The following is an 18,007-nucleotide window of genomic DNA, read 5'->3' as shown; positions in this document are numbered from 1 at the left end:
ACTATATTAAGCTTGGTCACAGAAAACAAGACAGCAGGGCTGCTGAATTTAATTTGGATTCAGAAAGAGTAGTGTTGCCTAGCCTTTCCTCCCAAGCCAGGAAATGCTGGAGGTATGGTTCCAGAGCTAACACTCCAGCCTCCTCTCCCTTGAAGCTGCCATGTTGTAAAGGGTTTACAATATTTTTGAGCAGCTTCCCCCTTGAGGGATGATCTTTCCCCACAGCCCAGGGACACTGCTGGGGGAAGCACTGGGACTGGCAGGTTGCCTATTCCCACTAGAGACCAGGGCCACCATGGGGGACTTCTCTCCTCTGCCTTTAACCACTCATGGGGGTCTTTCCCGTGAGTGGAGGGGCACAGCGGCTGGCACGGGCTGGACATACACCCAGCCACGGGGCTCTGTTTTTGAGCTGGCTTATCCCAGGGACCAGCCTGAAGCGTGTCAGGGGAGGTTTAGGTTGGACATTAGAACAAGGTTCTAATGTGGGTGGGTGGGCACTGGAACAGGAGCCCCAGGGAAGTGCTCACAGCACCAAGCCTGACAGGGTTCAAGAAGCATTTGGACGACGCTCTCAGCACATGGTGGAGTTCTTGGAGTGTCCTGTGCTTGGCAAAGAGTTGGACTCGATGAACCTTCTGGGTCTCTTCCAACACAGGATATTCTCTGGTTCTGCGGCTTGGGGTGGCTGCCATGCCCACCATCCTCTGCCGAGGGCACAACACCTACCAGTCACCACCCGACCGGGACGATACACGGGGCGCTGAGGCTGAAACTTCGCCCCGGGCCGGCAGGAAAAAAAGGGCCGGGAAGAGCTACGGCTGCGGCCGCCCCGCGGCTAATGGGCGGCGGCGGAAGCGCCCCGATACCGCGGCTGGAAATTCCCCGGCGGCAGCGGCCCCGCAGCCCCGGCCCGTGGCAACCCCAGGGCGAATCCAGGCGCACCCCTCCCCGCTCCGGGGCACTTCCCCCGGCCCGGCCCCGAACAGCGCCCGTCCCCCCCATCCCCGGGTCTTTCAGCATTCGCCAGTACTTTTCCCGGGCGCTTTGGCTCCCAGCGGGGCAGCTTCTCCGGGAGCGCCGGGTCTCACGGGGATGGAACGGGAAGGAGGCGTCAGGGCGCTCCTGCCGGGCAGGGCCCCCTTTGCCCCGCCCCGCGGTCCCGGAGCGGTCCTCCCGCAGAGGGGAGGGAGCCACCCAGGCTGTCCCTGCTCGTCCTTCCTGCGCTGGGGCGGGGGAGCAGCGGCCCTCCCGGCGGACGAAGGGGAGCCCGGAGAGCTCCTCCCGCGCGATCCCGGCAGCGGCAGCGGCAGGAAGGGCAGGGCGGGGGCGGGGGCTGTGCCTGTGCCGGGGGGGGCGGTTCGCGGAGGAGGGGCCGCCGCCGCCGCCGCCGGGCGCAGCAGGCAGAGGGAAGGCAGGGAGCGGAGCTGCCGTTGCCGCCGCCGAGGGCCGGGGCCTTGGACGCGTCCGGCAAGAGCGCAGGAGGAGAAGGAAGGGGAAGCGGGGGGAGCCAGCTGGCCCTTCTCGGAGGACGCGGCCCGCATCCGCCCAGGGAAGGGCAGAGGGAAGCGGAGGGGGAGCGAGCGGGCGCCGCCGCCGAGGAGACAAAGAAGCGGAGCCCGCCTGGGCTGGGAGCCTCCCCGCCGCCGCCGCCCGCCCCGCTCCGCTCCCCGCCGGCCGGCCGGAGGTGAGCGCGGCCGCGGGCGGGACGGGGATGGGGCCGGGGCGGGGGCTGGGGCCCGCCGCAAACTTGTGGCGCCCGCGGGGGACGACGCGGGGAAGGGGCGTCGGGAGCGGGGGAAAGGCGGGTGTCACCTGTGCGGCCGAGGCTCCGCGGCCGCCCCGCGCAGGAGGGGGCCGGTACCTGCCGGGGGCGGCACGGGGGGCCCGGAGCGGGAGGAGTGTTCGTTGTGCCACGTCCAGTTGCGGGGGGGCTCGGGGGCGGCTCCTCCTCATCCTCCCGAGTTGCTGCTCGTGTGCGTGTGACAGCCGCTGCTTTGTGCCGCCCGGCCGGGGGGCAGCGCCGGGCCGGGACGCCACCCCCCCGCACCCCTCGCGGGGCTCCGGTGAATGGAGGCGGCGTATCCGGCGGCCGCGGGGCAGCGCCGGGGGAAGGCGGGCAGCGCCTCCCGGCCGGAGAGCGGCGCAACCCGAAAGTTTCCCGGGCGGGAGCGGGAGCGCCGCCGCCCCGCACGGGGACCGGCGGGCGGGCACACCGGGCTGCGGCGGGGACATCGCCCTCGGTCCGCTCCGTTCGTTTTTCTTTCCGTCACCGACTTTCGACCTCAGTAGGGCTGAGGCCGGGGATTTTCTCAAGGAGCGCTGTGCGCTGTGGCCTCGGTCGATGCCAGTGTAGGTAAAGGACATAAAGGTAAAATTACGTCTCACGTAATGAGTGTTCAGTGAAGCGCATCCCTGCGTGTTTTGGGAAGAAAATTACTGAAGTTTATAAGTCTTCTCTCCCTGTTTTTAATTAAAAATGTGCCCAGGCTAACAGCTACCCCTTGCTGGCAAGGTAGGCACTTTGGCCTATCTAAGATCAGGTTTGTAGTTCAGGTCTGATCTGCAGCTGGCTGATCGTGAAGGCTCTCGGCTCTAGTTCCTATGTTAATATCTTCCACTGTTTTTAAACAGTGAATGTGGTTCTCTGTGTGCATCAGGGTTATTCCGTGAATTCTATGCAGTATTTCACTCGGAACTATCATGTTTTTGTAAAACAAAGAGAAATCTTTTGTTGTTTTAAAAGTTGTATGGTGACTGAAAGTCGGCAAGAATTTAAAGCATTCTTCAGCTTGAAAAGTGTTTCCTCCCATGAAGCTTTTTTGTTTCTGAGGAACATACTGCTGCTGTTCTAGCAGCTTAACGTGGGAGAATTAGACTTCTCTTTCATGAAATGTGGTAGTGGCCTTTGTAAAAACAAATTTTCATGGCCTAACCACGCGTGGTTTGTATCATTGGGAGTTTGGACTGGTAACTTAATATGGAGGAATTTGAAAGGACTCGCTGGGTAGGAGATTATGAAGAATTTCTGTTTGAAAGTACTTGTTTTGCCATTGCTTTTTAGGAATCTGAAGGAGTCAGCACCACATAGATGATGTCAATGGTATTATGTTTTCATTTGTAGGATTATAATTTCTGATGTAATGTTGTCTCTTTTCTGAAATATTGATTTCACAACTCTGGAAATCGAAAGCCTCTGTCTCACCCAAGTGTGTTTAAGAAGTTAAGCAGATCGCTTTGTCTTTGTAACTGACTTTCTTCTTGTGACTTTGACAGAAGATATCACTTTTGGGAACAGTGAATAAATGTAGCGATAGAAGGCACCTGTACCATGAAGATCAAGGCTGTAATTAGCAAATATTTTTATATAGGCCATGAAACAGATACAGATTCATTATAATGTTAGCTCTTATTGCTGTTGTTCTGTCGTTGCATCATTAGCTGTTGCATTTGCCTCCCGCTTCTACCAGATTACATTTCCGATTACTTTTGTGAAAAAAAAAAATATACACAAAATCTCTTTTGCAATATTTTTCCAAAACTAATGTGGTAGTCTGAATCATCCTTTTTACTACATCTTGGCTACTGAACGTATGATAAATTCAGAACTTCAGCCTTTGCCTTCTTGCATGACAGAAATGGAACTTACCTCCCCTTCCTCTCTTTTCTTCTCTGTTTTTCTGGCTAGCTGTCTGAAAGCTTAAGGAAAGGTGTTTGCTCTCTTCCGTGTCACCTCACATCTTCTGTTAGCTAAAGAAGAGGGACAAGGTCAGCAGTGTCTGCTCCTTTGGTTTTTTTTTTTTTGTTTTGTTTTTTTTTTTTTTGTGCCTTGTGTTGCTGTTGGTATGTTAATCCTTTGCAGTGCTCATGGCTTTTGTCGGTAGAAACTATAACAGTAAGGACTCGAAAAGTGATACTCAGATAGCTCTGCTTGCTGGTCCTGGTCTTGAGCAGCAGCAAAACTACCCAGAGTATCTGCATTTTTCATGCTCCTTGAGCATAAAAGCTGCTTCCAGACTCATGGAGACAGGTGCTGTATCAATTTACTTGCAGAAAATCAAAACCAAGGCATCTTTGAATGTAAAGCATAGGTTCTAAAAAAATATATTTTCTGTTTGTATTGAGGGACTGATGGTTTCTAAGCTGGGGGTATTCCCAAACCCCACTCCCACGGTGTTCTGAGGAAGGGGGATTGCTGATGTGGATTTATTAGAGGTGTTTGAGGGAGTTTGAGAACTGAAAGCAGGCACTGCTGGGTTGGGGTTGGTTCAGTCAGCCCAGGGTGAGGTGCTGGTCGCTGGACACCCTGTTCCCCCCAAGTAGGTCATCTGGCATGTGGAAAAGGCGGAGAGTTGAGGCTCTCTGCAGGAGAGCTGCTTTCTGCTTCTCATCAAATAATGAACTTAAAGGTAGTACACTTTGTCCTTGTGTTTACTAGGTATACAGAAATGTTGTAGAACAGTAGTTTCCAGGGAGTGAAAATCAGGAATTCTTGCTAGTTCCTGAAGTGAACAATGTTTAGAGAGCTGGAATGGTGTTTGCAGTGGAGGAAATAGCTTTGTTTTGTCATCCTGAGGTGAAGAAGTGAGGCTTGCACTAATCATTTTGCCTGTGCACCATTGTCCAGTCTTTACTACGTGAGATCCTGGTACACCTTTTGAGAAATGACTTTTCTGTTTGTTTTGCTTTGCAGATTTCTGCATGTTGGCCCAGGAATCCAAAACTTATTTCTGTTTTAGGTAGTTCCAATTTAATTTTTTTCTGCAAATTAATTAGGCCCATTAGTTTTCTCATAATAATGTAGTCAATGGTGTTCTGCCCAATTAAACTGTTGCTCTGTTCAGTAGTGTGTAAAGTAATTCTTCAAAATGGTAAGTTTTTGTTGTTTTGTTTTCTTTTTCCTTAAAGCAATATTTTTCCCCCATCATAAGAATTCTTAATTGTTTCATAAATGCTAATGACATGAGTCAGTTGAAAGTGCCTTGCAATATGAAATATATATTTTTATATTCAGTTAAGTATATGTGACACAGCAAATCAATTTGTTTCTCGCTATTAATGAAGGGAGTTTATAGTTTAAACCCAACATAAATAATAACTTTGAGGTGGCCTGACAGTATACATTTTTAAGCTTTCATAGAGTATTATGAATTTTAAGAATTGAGGTGCAGAGGAATAAATCTTGATTAGAGAATAGCAACCCCATTGCATTTTAAATTACTGCACCTATGCACAAAACCCTGGTGTCAAGTAAAGTTTTAGGAATACTCATGCTATGAAAAACTTTTGTTAGACTGGAAGCTCAGGCATGCTGTTATAGCCTGTATTTGTTCACAATTGTAGAAACAAACTTTGTGGCTTAGAGGCTTTTTTTGCACTGTAGGTTTGCTATGCTGGTTTTATCCTGATCTCATTAGCCAGTATTAATATTGTGACATGTAACTACTGTTCATTATTTGGTGGAGCAGAAAATGTGGTGAACAAGGGACATTTGGCAGATCCCTGAATTCTCAAAAGTGTTGATTCTCTCTTACAGTTGTGACAAAATACAGTTGGAGAATAAAATGGTATATGGGTGTCTTTTTACCTCCCCAGTTTTCCTCAACTTGTATCAGTTACTGTATGCAGAGTACACACAACCATAGAAACAGGTGTGAAAACAGGTAGTGAGATAAACCACAGATAGAATATAGCAGAAATTTTATTAGACAAAAAAAGATCATCTTTTACAGAATCAGGTAGCAACTTTTCTTAGTCAGTCTCCTTTTTAAATATTTTTTTTAAAAATTAATTGAATTAAATACAAACTTTGTTTCAAATAAGATTTTTTTATCAGAGAAAACAGTTAGGGGAGCCTGTTGTGTTTCAGCAGTTGTGCTATTTGGATAGGTGGGGCATTAATAACCAATAATAAATGAGCAGGCCTTCAGTTTATTACTTTTTTTGATAGGAAGGCAGATTTTAGCCTTCTGAGGTGTTTGAAGTTTCTGTATTCCAGAAATGATCAGAGTAATTATGAGGGCCTTAATAAAGAGAAGTGACACGAGTGTGAAAGCAGGTACTGAAGTTTATGGAGAAGCTGGAGGCTGTGGATGCTCTTCCTGATGCAGTCCTCCGAGTCTGGGTCACGTCCTCTTGGAGGGTGAGAAGCTGCTTTTAGCTGAGTGCTGACTCTAGCCTGTCTTTCCCTGTGGGTTACACTGGGTCAGCTCTGTGCAAGTGCAGAGGAGCCGTCAGACACTGCAGGGGAACAGGAAGAGGGTTAACAAAGGCAGGTGCTTTTGGCTCATGCTGGGGTGGATTATTGATTCTGATGGCAGTGCATCATTTAAAAAGTATGTGTTCTGTTTTTAAGAAAATAGAGGCAAGCTCTTGGAAAAAAAAAGTCAGTTTCACTTTGGATTTAACTATATTGTTCTTATTTATGTTATTTTCAAAAAGTCATTAAACACTGTCTTGTAACCTTTCCTTCAAAATAAGATTAGATCCTTGCAAGGGTGGGAAGGTTTAGAAAGGAATAATGGTATTCATTAAGCATATAAAATATAAATGAAGTATAGTAGGATTTTCTAACTCATCCTTGTCAAATTTAAGTTGGCTAAAATGATGCTATTTGTATACCAATTAAGTATTAGTTAACTATATAGTAAAATAAAACAATTCCTTCAGTCTTTTCATAGGTTTGGGAGAGAAGAGGAACACTATGTCCTGTTAAAACTTAATCTGTAGATGGAGAGTTGAACTGTTCTAAATTTTTCAAAGTGTTCTGGACTAATAAACGTTTCAGGGAACAGTAATAAGAGAAGCCTACTGTTTAGCAAATCCTGGCACTGATACCAAAGCAGAGTCCCAAGCATTGATCATCCTGACCTCTTGGCTTTGATGCAGTAGGAACACCCTGAGCATACCATGGCTGCAAGGTTTTTCCTTCCTGTTATTACAATAGCAGTGTATCCATCACACTTGTTTTCTCCCACATCCGTTGTGTGTAGGACTTGCTCCCAGTGCCATCCTGGGCCACTGCTGTTTCAGGGGAGCTGACTTCTTAGTTGACATCCTAATGATGTTTAGGATGACGACAAGGAAAGTATTTTTCAACCTTTTAGTGCAGAAGGAGAGATACGTGGCTCTGTGATATGCTCTCGGGCTGAATTTTGATAGCTGTCATGACAACAAATGACACGTTCATTTCCCTGAATGGATGGTGTCCTTCCAGACACACACTGAGTAATATCAAATTTGACAGGTCTTGAATGATGGCATGTCAAAGATTCTGGATTCCACCACAGGAGACTTGGGCTGCTGCAAATGTACACTGCCACCTGGCTCAGCAAGACTTTAGGCTTTTTCCAGATTTGAGTTCAGGGTTTTTTTTAGTTTGTTTTTACAAGTATCCTTTGAGTTTTCATCTGAAATAGATTTAATATTGGTTGAAAATTTAGTTGGTAATTTTAGATTGAAAATTTGTTTGCTAAATTGTAGAAGAGAAAAAAAGGTAGTTGGACCTCATCCAGTCACTTTAAAGATGCCTGTGTTTTAAATGCCTTCAGTATTTTCAAAAATTTCAGCAAAACCAGAATGATAGGTTTTGAGTATTTGCTAGATTGGAAACAAGCACTCTGTTTACTGATATTTTTCATTTTGTGTTAGTGCTGAGCTAACAGAGCCAGTGATGGTACAAACACTCCATGGTAGTTCAGCTGTAGAGTGCAGGGCCAGGAGCTGACACCTGTGTAGATGGGCTACAAACAGGGCCAGCCTGGCACAGATGGCTTATTTGGTTTATTTATAGACTTGGCTGATGTTTATTTGTAAGGCTGCAGTCTCAGTTGACCAGGTGTTTCTGGTTTAACTGGACTGAACAAGTCTTGAAAGTTGGGTAAAACCATATAAATGCTGATTTTTGTGTGTTTTGTATTGGAATGTTAAGCTGGATTACGGTCTGTCAGTATCTAGTGCTCTGGTAACTGACTCAAATGACCTGCAAACAGCAGTTTTTCATGTGTGGTGGTGTATTTATTTATTTATAGTTATGAATTACTTTTGTTAGCAATACTGTCTGGCTATGCTTGTAATAAAGTGAAATGATAACTGGTACTATTTTGGTGTTGGGAAGAAGGTACCATGTTTGTGTCTTTAATTAGTCCTTCCTACCAGAACTTGGAATTCTGTGTATGTAGCAATTTTGGAAATGTAAGTGAAGACATAGAATTTTTCCCAGTGAGTATTAATATTTTGTAAAAATCCCTGCTATTTTTTCAGCTTTGTGGTTTTAATTAAGAATGTTTTTGTTCCAGTCATAAAATAAGTTGGTTATGGTATATCTTGTTTAATTGTGCTTTCCTTTAATCATTGCATGTTGAATGCAAAAAGTGTAGTGGCTTTTATAGGTATAAACACAGGTATTTTTACATCAAAAAAAGAGTGAAGCCATTTAGAGTATAAACATCTTGAGCCTTACCTTTCCTGTCTTTCTGAAAAAAGATGAAAAGAAAAAGTGATGATCAGTCTCCTTCCTTTACATTTTCAGGTCTGTTGGCAGTCTTTCTGCTAGTGCTGCAGGGATAATATAGAAATAATTATATTGTGGACTATTCATAAATTCACACTGTTTTGAATTCCATTTAATTCAAATAGAGAAAGAAATTAATGCTAATATCCCAAATAATTAATGCCATAATAAAGGATCTGCCTTCCACTTGACACTAAAGGACTTATGTTCCGTTACATCAAAAGACCTAAATCATTTTGAGCATTCAATATTAAAATTATAGTTCATGAATATTAGAAATTTAATCAGATACCTCAGTGAGGACTGTGTGAATTGTGTTGAGTTTAAACACTAGTAATCACAAAGCTTGTGTTTAGTACAAGTATCAAAATATGACACATCATTTTTATGAGCTTTGAGGCTCTTAAGGGACGCATGGGGAATCATAATGAACTGAAATGTTATAGACTTCCTATGGCAGAAAACTGTTAAAGTCTGGGTAATGTCATTACTGGGACAATGTTTGTCTTCCTCCGTTAGTCTCGTCTTATAATACTCGTGGTTGTATTCCTCTAGGATCTTTTCTGGTTTTGCTGACAGGAGATTCTGGATGTTTGTTTTATTCAGCTTTTTCTTTCACCACTCTGGAAGACACAGTGTCAAAGCTTTGCCAAAGTTTCCTTCCTTGTTTTGTATCCCAGCTCCCGTTGTTGTGGCCCAGTGAAAATGCAAGCATGGGCTCAGTACCACGAGTGGTCCTATTGGAGTGAACGTCTCTTATTTACAATACACAAAGCCGAGCCATATGCACATCTCCTCCAAGACAAGAACCACTGTTACATTGCAGGTCAATTCTTTCTTCGTTACACATTCTTTACTTGTCACAACATGTATATTGAATTATGGAACTTCTGCTGTAGTGTCACACAGCCAGCTTATTTTTAGAGACAGATTTTTGCCTATACTTTGTGTATGACATGACTTTTCCAGCAGTCCCATAAAGTCAGTGTGGCTCCTAGTTGTTCAGAATTGTTTAATGAACAGTAATACTGAGCTGTTGTAGAACAGGTGTGGATCAGGCAGTGTTTGATATAATACCTGCTTAAGTTGATGGAAAAGGAAATTACACCTTCAGGAAAGAAACAAGGAATTAGTTTGTTTTGTGTTTTATTTAAAAATGTGGAAACCTAGAATTTAAAATAGAAAACCAAAATTAATGAAAACAGGAAAAAAAATGAAAAAGGCTCTTGAATGCATTGAGGGTTGTAATTCCTGTTGTGGAGGAATCCAGGTTTGGAAAAAAGTGTATTAATGCAGATCATGGAAATTTATAACTTTTAAAATGCTTTGCCCCCCCCCATGTTTTAACTGTATTAGATTGTTTAATGGTGCAGCTAGATCCGATTTCAATGTTCTGTTATAAAAGTCTTTTCAGCTTGCCCTTGTGATTTGTCTGTTATGTTCTTTGGGTTTTTTTCCTTCTTTCCAGATAGATAATTTTAGTGGTTAAGCAGCTGGTCATTTAGATTCCTTTGAGTTAATATAAGTGATATACTTGTGGTTAAAAGAAGATACCATACATAACTGCAATCTGAATTAATGGCCATTGACTTACTCTTCTGCAGCAATGGCATACATACCATTACTGAGTGTACATAGCATTTGAAGCAGCTTGGTATTTAGTAGATTATACTGTGCTTGCTAAGCAGGTAGTAAAATTTTAAATACTTCATTCTTCAAAAGTAGCAAGAATCTGATGTCAGTGAGTCACGAAAGCAGGTGAGTCAAGGTGGAGTTGTGCTAGAGAGGAGGTCATTTTTCCAGCACTGCTCCCTGGTCAACTCTGCATGCCTGTTGCTCACCTGACTGGTAGCAGCCCTTGGCTCTTGTTCCTGTGCCTTTTTCCTGCCACAGGCTTTTTTGAATGTGAACCTAGTTTGCAGGATGTCATGCCTGAGGTTAAGCAGCTGGTTTTCAGTGGATTTTTAAATTGTTGATACTGTTGTTCTAAAATTGTGGAACCTACTAGATATTAGGAAGACCCCCACAAAACACAATAGCAATCAAAACTCCAAATCTCAATATTAGTACTTGCACCTGGTATCAATGTAATTCATAGTTTTGACAGTTGTGTACATGAGCCTTTAGATTTTCTTAGGGAAGTACCATTTTATTTTATGGATCTGTAAATACTTAATTCAAGAAAATCTTTGATTTAGTTGGTGCACGCCTTGATTATTGTGCTGTCCAAACTGATGATGATCATCTGTGTCTTTGCTTTGTCAATCTCTTCCCTCTGCCTTTTCCACTGCACAGTATTTTGTAGATAATTAGGATTGAGAATAGCTTTGATTATGGACGTGTTTTTGGGTTTTCAGTAATCCATTCATACTGCAGAGATTTAAGCAAAGAAAAAAGATATTGGGTAAAACTAGAAAAAAAATGTAATCTGTCTAGCATGATTGCACACATTTGGGAATGAGTAAGATTTGACTGGAACATTGCAGTTACATGATGTGCAGAAGTAGAGTTGATGAACTTTCTGAAATGAGGGTACACTTCAACCCTTGCTTACAGTATTTCTGTAGAATTGATTTTAACATCCTTCTTCTATGGATATATTCTGGAATTAGGGGTTAGGGTTTTGGGGTGAGCTCCCACATGGGTCAGTCAATATGTATCTTTCCTTAAATAAGAAGAAACATTTTTACATTGAGAAATGTAAAAATAAATGTTCAGTATTGTTTTTCTAGAATTTTCAGTGGCATTGATTTGTAGTACTGTAAATTTATGGAAAGCTAAAATGACAGTGTGTAACTGTTTTGCAGAGAAATCTGGTTTCCTGCAGCTGCTGTGTGCGATATGTTGTCTTGCATCACACAGCCCTTTGCTCTAATACCTCTTTCAAAGCATCCAAATCTGCCTCCTTACCCCATCTCCCTTGTGCTTCCTTTGCAGTCCCGGGCAGCACCAGTCTGCCTCAGAAAGTCACATCCTGTGGTTAATGCACTCTTTCCAAGCAGCACAGGGCTGTCAGGTAGCTGAATGCCGTCCAGCTGCTGCGTTATGAAGCCCTTTGTCTAACGATCTGCTGTTAAAGTTCCCGTGGAGGCTATTACTCATGTATTCTTCATGCCGGAAGAGCCTTTCCATTAAATTAACAGCTGTGAATAGGATCTGGATGAAGATATTTTTGTTAGTGTTTTTTTGGCTCTCTATTCTAGCTAAATATGTAGTTGCACACAGTCATGGAAATAAGGTTGTCTGATTGCTTATATCTGCTCAGGGTAGGATAAAGTGTAGGGTGCTTTACAGGTTATTCTGCAGAATATCATAGTCTTATTTGTTACCTTCATATGGATATGCTTGCAACTTGGTATTTGAGAATGATTAATTAAATCTGAACTTAATGTGGTCCAAATTGGCATAGGATTTACCAGTATGAACTGTCTTTGGGCTAAGATGAATTGTATAAAAATGACACTGGACTTTCCTTCACTATACATCCTCCTCCTGGTTGTCCACTCTTTGTAGTGTGGGAGGGCTGCTGTAGAGGGAATTGTGTGATGAGATTCAACACTGGATCAGTGTCATAGAGTGTTGGGGGAATGGTAGAAGCAATATTATTTCATTTTTTTCTGTTTTCCAATACCTGGATATTCTCTTTTTTGTAATATTTTTTCAGAACATTGCTGTTCTGAAAAATGTGTGTTGTTCTGTACTGAAAGGAAATGTAGCCTGGGGTTTTCAGCTTGTAGATGTGCTGTAATATACTTACTGACAGTTGCCCATTCTGAGGACTTTATATGCAACAGTGATCTGAAACTTACAAATTTTAAGGGCAGGTAAAGGAAAGAGAGTTGGAAATAGAAATTTTGAGTTCAGGAAGGGTTAGACAAAGGATGTATGATTCACAGTTAGTAGCCTTAAGTGTGTATGAAGGTTTAAAAAATTTTCATGTGGGCAAGATTGTTTTTTAAAGTAATTGTTTTGTGCTTATCAGCTTTTGCTGCAAAGTGGACATTATACAGGTTGCTGAGTCATTGACCCTTGTAACCAACAATTTGTATGTCTTCACCTTGTGTAGCTTCATACCAAGAAGCAGTAGAAATGTGATTTTTATATAAAATTACTAGGTGAATATACTTGTTCACAAAGGAAAGACTTAAATTTTTCTCCAGTATGTCTAATTTTTTATCATTATGTATGGACTTACAGAATGTGCTCAGCTGAGATTGATCACTGGTGTGTGAAATGACCAAATTATAACAATGGAGGGTTTTCTGAGGTGGGTAATATATTTTCATGTGTAGCTTCCAGCAATGACTTTAATACACTGAAGGCCACACTTTCAATGCTTCTGTTATTGAAATGTAGTGCTCTGATCATTTTTCTGCTGAGCTTCAATTTAGAGCTTCATCTGGAAAACATCCAAGAAAAAAAGCATCAAAGCAAAATAATAATTGTCTCGAAATGCAGGAAGATCTTCAAGTATAGAATTACAATAAATAGCAAGAGCTTCAAAAAGTGCACTGGACGCCTTAAAGGCTAAATGTGTAACTAAGGAAGAAAAAGACTGGCATGTACCTTGATGTTGTAATAGTTTGCTAACCTTGCATACAGGAAGTAAACTACTGCATTCTTACTGTTTATAGCTTTGTTTCCCATCTTGACTCTTTTGGCTTTGCTTTGCTTAAAGTATTGTTACTACTTTACTGATAGATCCTCAAGAAGTATATTGCCACTTGCAGAACCCTGAATTGGTCCTCTGCTGCACTTCAAAGCCACCAGGTGAACTCTTCCAAATGTTTAATCAACTGAGTTATGATACTCAAGCCACTTATGAATGTGTTTAGTTAACTTTTCTGAGGTTTGGATTTGTAAAGAAAAGCACTTACAGGAAGAAGAAAATGATGATTAAAAGGAGTGTATGCACAGTTGAGAATTGGTTCTGATCTTCAGTTTTTTAGGTGTGCTAGTGTGAGAACAGTTTCTCTAGTTCTTCTGTCAGTGTAGTAATAGCTGTGGGAGGATAGTGGTGTGTGTGAGGCTTCAGTAGCTGACAGCTTTTTTGTTTCCTACAACTACAATTAAAAGTACCATAGAAGTTAAATTTCACACTGCTTTTATTGGAAGAATGATTAAAGAAGAAATGTAATCTGTATTATCCAGGAACACCTCTATGTATCATGCTGAAGTCATTCAGATTTTCCTTTCTTTACAGTAGGTCTGGACCTGTCAAACACAGATTTTGGTGGTTCTTGAATTGTTCTGGCAGCATCAGCAGATGGTTTCAATGCCATCTGCAGAATATATGGAAAGTTCTGTAAAGTGCAGCTTTTCTAGGGTTTTGTTTGGTTTTACTATACTTTGCAGTGAATATTAAAATGTTCAGGAAATTTAGCATACTTTATTTGTCTGCTGAGCACAGTAAAATTTTGCTGTAGCATGTGGAAACCACTTTTCATCCCACCCACAAGCTCAGCGTACCTGAAAACCCGTTATTGACTGTGGAATGTGTTGGGGAGAGATCTGCTCTTCAGCCTAAATCTTAGCAGACATGGGGATTTTCTTCACCTTTTGTATTACAGAGGACTCTTCTGCTTGCTTTAGTTTCTGCATTGTCTTTTCAGCTCAGCCCACGCATTTTTCTTGCTTTTCTAGGAATAGCTTCCCTAGATGGCAACACCAGTGGCTGGCAGCTCTGTGCTTGTTATGCCTGGGGAAAAAGCCCTGGCTTTCTCAAAGCCCACTGCCTCTAGCAGCAGTGAGCTGATACACTCATCCTTGGGAGATGTGAGTACATGGTAGTCTTGTCTCTGCATGGCTGAAACCCTCATCAGCTGCAGCAGCTGAAAGGATCCTGCTCTGGGATGAACTTGATGGATTAGTGTAGTGGAAGAGTGTCTGCTACGTTACATATCCCAGTCAGTGCTGCCATGAGTTGTGTTAGGTGCTTGCAAATGTACTCTTCCCAGATATGGTCAAAATGCTCTTGATTTTCTTCATTATTCGTAGAAATGTTGTGGGAGGTCTGGATTGGACTCTGGTAATAGAATCACCTGCATTTCCTTGGCATTTTTTCCCAAGTCACCTCTGCATACTTGGATAAATAGCACACATTCACTGTCTCCAAAACAGGCATTTCTATGGAATATGCACATGGGAAGTTTGTTGCAGATTATAGCATCCACCCCCCTGGAGTGAGATTATTTTCTTGATTTCTGTGCGTGTTTGTAAACTTAGTATCGTGCCTAAAGCAAGTCATGTCAACAGTTACCACTTGCTGTTAATTTTCATCTTAGGGGTAAAAAGATGTGTGTTAGGATAACTTAGTTTCAAGATGCAATATGAGGTTTAAAGAGAGGAAGGGTGTGTGCCTGCAAAAAGGGTAATGATTCTCTGTTTCTCTGTATCTACGCTTACATCCTTGGAAGAAAAAAGCAAGGAGGAAAGTTATGGTCGTGTAATGTTACTGAATTTCAGTTTGCTAGTCTGAGTTTTCTTTCTCAGAAAAAAAAGATCATTTAATCAGAGATGGCAAATAGTGAAAATTAGACAGCCCTGAAAAGTCGAAATGATAGTAGAGGGATAAATTAGTTGATTTCTACCTAGAGCACAGGATTTGCTCATTTTGCCAACAGCAAGATATTTAGTTGAGCTCTGCCAAGTTTTTGGAAATCTCTTTCTAATTTGCTGAGCTTTGAGACTGTGTGATTATTTCAGCCAGCAGGAGAGCCTTACTTCTTTTGTCAGTTGTTGGTTTTTTTTTTGTTTTGTTTTTTTTTTTTTTTTTTATGTGTTTCCTAACTCTTTGGGGTTTTGTTGGGAGGTTTTTGGGGTTTTTTTGAATGTTACTTCATCATGTGCACCATTAAACATTTTATGTAGGAATGAGAAGTAATTATTTCTTCTTCAGTTGGTTCACACTGGAATAGCCATAAAACCCTTGATCCTGATTCTCCACTGTCCTGCAGCTTGTAGATCATTTACTTTGTGCTCCAAGTGCAATGTGTTTGTATAAATCTACTATTGATGTTGATGTATCATTTCTACTTCACTCTCACTTAAGGCAAGTGTAAATAACTTTACAGAGTTGCAAAACAGTAGGGAAATAAGCCTCCTCAAGCTAAGGCATCAGATTTATTTTCTGGGGCAAATGAAGAGATTCTTTGAAGCCTGATCAAAGCCCAGGCTCTCCAGTTGTGCATAGTATAAACCTGGTGTAGTATTTGAGCAGAATTTCTTGGCTTCAGGAGTTTTGGTTTTGTTTTGTTTTCTATTTTTTTATTTTTTTTATTGGGGCTTTATATCTCTGGAACCCATATTCAACATATTTCTGGAAATGACAAGTGTACTGCCATATGGCATACCAGATTTCAAACCACTCTGAGGTGCATGTGTGATTTTTAGAGTGCCTGGAAGAAATGAATGAAAACCACATTCTCAATTTTATCTATTGCTGAGCTCAGTAGGCAGAGGAATGGGAAGGCTTTGAAGTAAATTCTGCTGGAGGGATTGTGTTCTTATTTCTGAGCCACCATCCTAATGCAGCAAGGTGTAGATATAATTTATGTTTTAAAATATGCACTAATTTCAGCAGGATTGTCAGTTTATATGCTGCTGTGCTATTCTGGGAGATGGTAAGAAATACTGAGCATCTTTTTGCTACTGGCAACTGTTACCATTTTCAATTCTTCATTTCCAAGCCTTTTTTGTGCCTAAACCTTTTTTTTCAGACATTAATGCCTGAACTTAATTCTTAAGTATCGTTGAACTGTTACATTTCTGTATATGCCCTGCTTCCTTAAAAGGTTCTGTATTGATTATACTTTTGAGTAGATTTCTTAAGTTTTTGTTGGTTAGTAAAAGCTGAGGAAGCATTACTAAAGGTATTTGTATCAGGGTTATTTTTCATTCTGGAGACTTTATGTAAACTTTTTAAATGTAGAAAAGAAGTTTGGGGAAGTTGTGTCAGGTTTTGGTAATAAGAAACATCTCCTCTTTGCCGAGGGCAAGCTATTAAGGTAGTTCCTTTTGATCAGTTTTGTGATCAGCTTACACAGTTCTGTGAATTTTCTTCAGAATCAGAGACAATTAATTTTGAAGTTTTTTTAATGTAGAAAGGGGGGATGTAATGTAGTTGTGAGATAGCTAATTTGAATGATTAATATTTTGCCACGATAGTTGCTTAGCTGGTAGAATTTGGTAAAATTAATTCTTTCTTGCTCTAAGAATAACTGAATGTTCACAGGGGAAATCATGTTATGCTACTTAATAATTTCCTCCAGATTTTTCTTTTAAAAAAATGTACCTTGATACTATAATTGTTCATGACCACTTCCAGCACACAGTCTCATGCTCTTTGATTTGTGTGAAACCCTAAGGCTTTTCATAAAATTTTGAGTTTTCTCCATGTTAGGTCATCTCCATGATTCAGTTTAACTTGCTGTGTGCCAGTTATTGCTGTTTCTGATATTGAATGATAGAGTATGTTGTGTGTTCCAGTTTTGAAAAAAAAATGATGGCAAAGGAATGATGTTGCAGGGATGTAAAGTTGCAGTTTTACAGGTGTTTATAAATACGAACATCTCTGATGTTCTCACATGCACAGTGGAAAAATGTTTTCCTTCTTCCTAGAAAATACTGATTGTTAGGTCTGTTTTATTTAAGAAATCAGTTTGCTGAGGTTGGCTGTTCTGATGAGTTGAGAAGCAGGAAGCTGTGGTTCTTGCCAGTGGCATCAGGAGGGCCAGGAGCTGCCCTTGGGATCTGTGTGTGTGCAATCCTCCTCTGGGCCTTGGGACAGCCCTCCCTGGTCGGAGTCACAGACTGGGGGTTCCTAATGCTGGCAGTATGTCCTCTTGGGTGACAGTGGGCAGCTGCTGGAAAATTCCTGTCGTTTTCAAGGAGGAGAAAACTATATACCTTCTTTCTTTCTGAATGGTTTTGGATTTTTTCCCCCTGGTGTGCGATAGTTTGTCAAATTATATTCCTCTTTTTGACATGGTGGCTTTCTTAGTAATTTAAGCAAACTTTCTTAAAAATTTAAGTAAACTTTTTTTAATACAAAATTATAGTTTGTCTGTATTCCACTTAAAGACTTCTGGAGTAGAGAGATCCCCACGATAGTAATAAGTCATTGTTCTTTGCTTTTGGCATTCTGTGAAACCATATGTAGCACCAAGTATATTTTCGGTAAAAAATTTTTATTTGAAATCAAGAATTTGGAACTTTTGAAATGCAACTTCTGTTTGTCTTGGTAGGAATAAAATAAAGGACATTTTAGAGTTTTTAACTTCACCTCCTTTATGCACAAACAATTTTGAAAGGTTTTGTGTCAGAATGGCAATAGACTTCTCAAATTGACATTCATATAGAAACTGGTTTTGGAATGGTTTAAGAGGGGTGTTAGTACACTGTGAATTTGTTAGATAGTCCTCTTTCTTTATACATTTGTTTCAAAACTCTTCTTCCAGCTTTTCTAGAAATTCTTTATATATTCATATATTTAAG

At 41.6% G+C, this 18,007-nt stretch overlaps 2 protein-coding genes across 3 annotated transcripts in view; one reads left to right on the top strand and one right to left on the bottom strand.

Moving 5' to 3' along the window:
- The window catches only part of FHL2 (four and a half LIM domains 2), a 140,664-nt gene extending 138,564 nt beyond the window's left edge, over window positions 1-2,100 (bottom strand). The window contains exon 1 of one of the 2 annotated variants that reach the window (XM_064710132.1): window positions 1,816-2,100. In XM_064710132.1, coding sequence (XP_064566202.1) covers window positions 1,816-1,956 — 141 coding nt within the window. In that variant the 5' untranslated portion in view covers window positions 1,957-2,100. The remainder of the gene's footprint in view (window positions 1-1,815) is intronic. The other variant, XM_064710143.1, reaches the window with a different exon arrangement.
- Window positions 1,384-18,007, top strand: part of NCK2 (NCK adaptor protein 2) — an 82,965-nt gene continuing 66,341 nt past the window's right edge. The window contains exon 1 of the mRNA XM_064710125.1: window positions 1,384-1,687. The gene's annotated coding sequence lies outside the window, so the exon portion shown is untranslated. The remainder of the gene's footprint in view (window positions 1,688-18,007) is intronic.

Source organism: Zonotrichia leucophrys, chromosome 1, assembly GCF_028769735.1.
Source record: "Zonotrichia leucophrys gambelii isolate GWCS_2022_RI chromosome 1, RI_Zleu_2.0, whole genome shotgun sequence".
NCBI lineage: Eukaryota > Metazoa > Chordata > Aves > Passeriformes > Passerellidae > Zonotrichia > Zonotrichia leucophrys.
The sequence above is the reverse complement of the archived record's forward strand: the minus strand, read 5'-3'. Positions and strand labels throughout refer to the sequence as shown.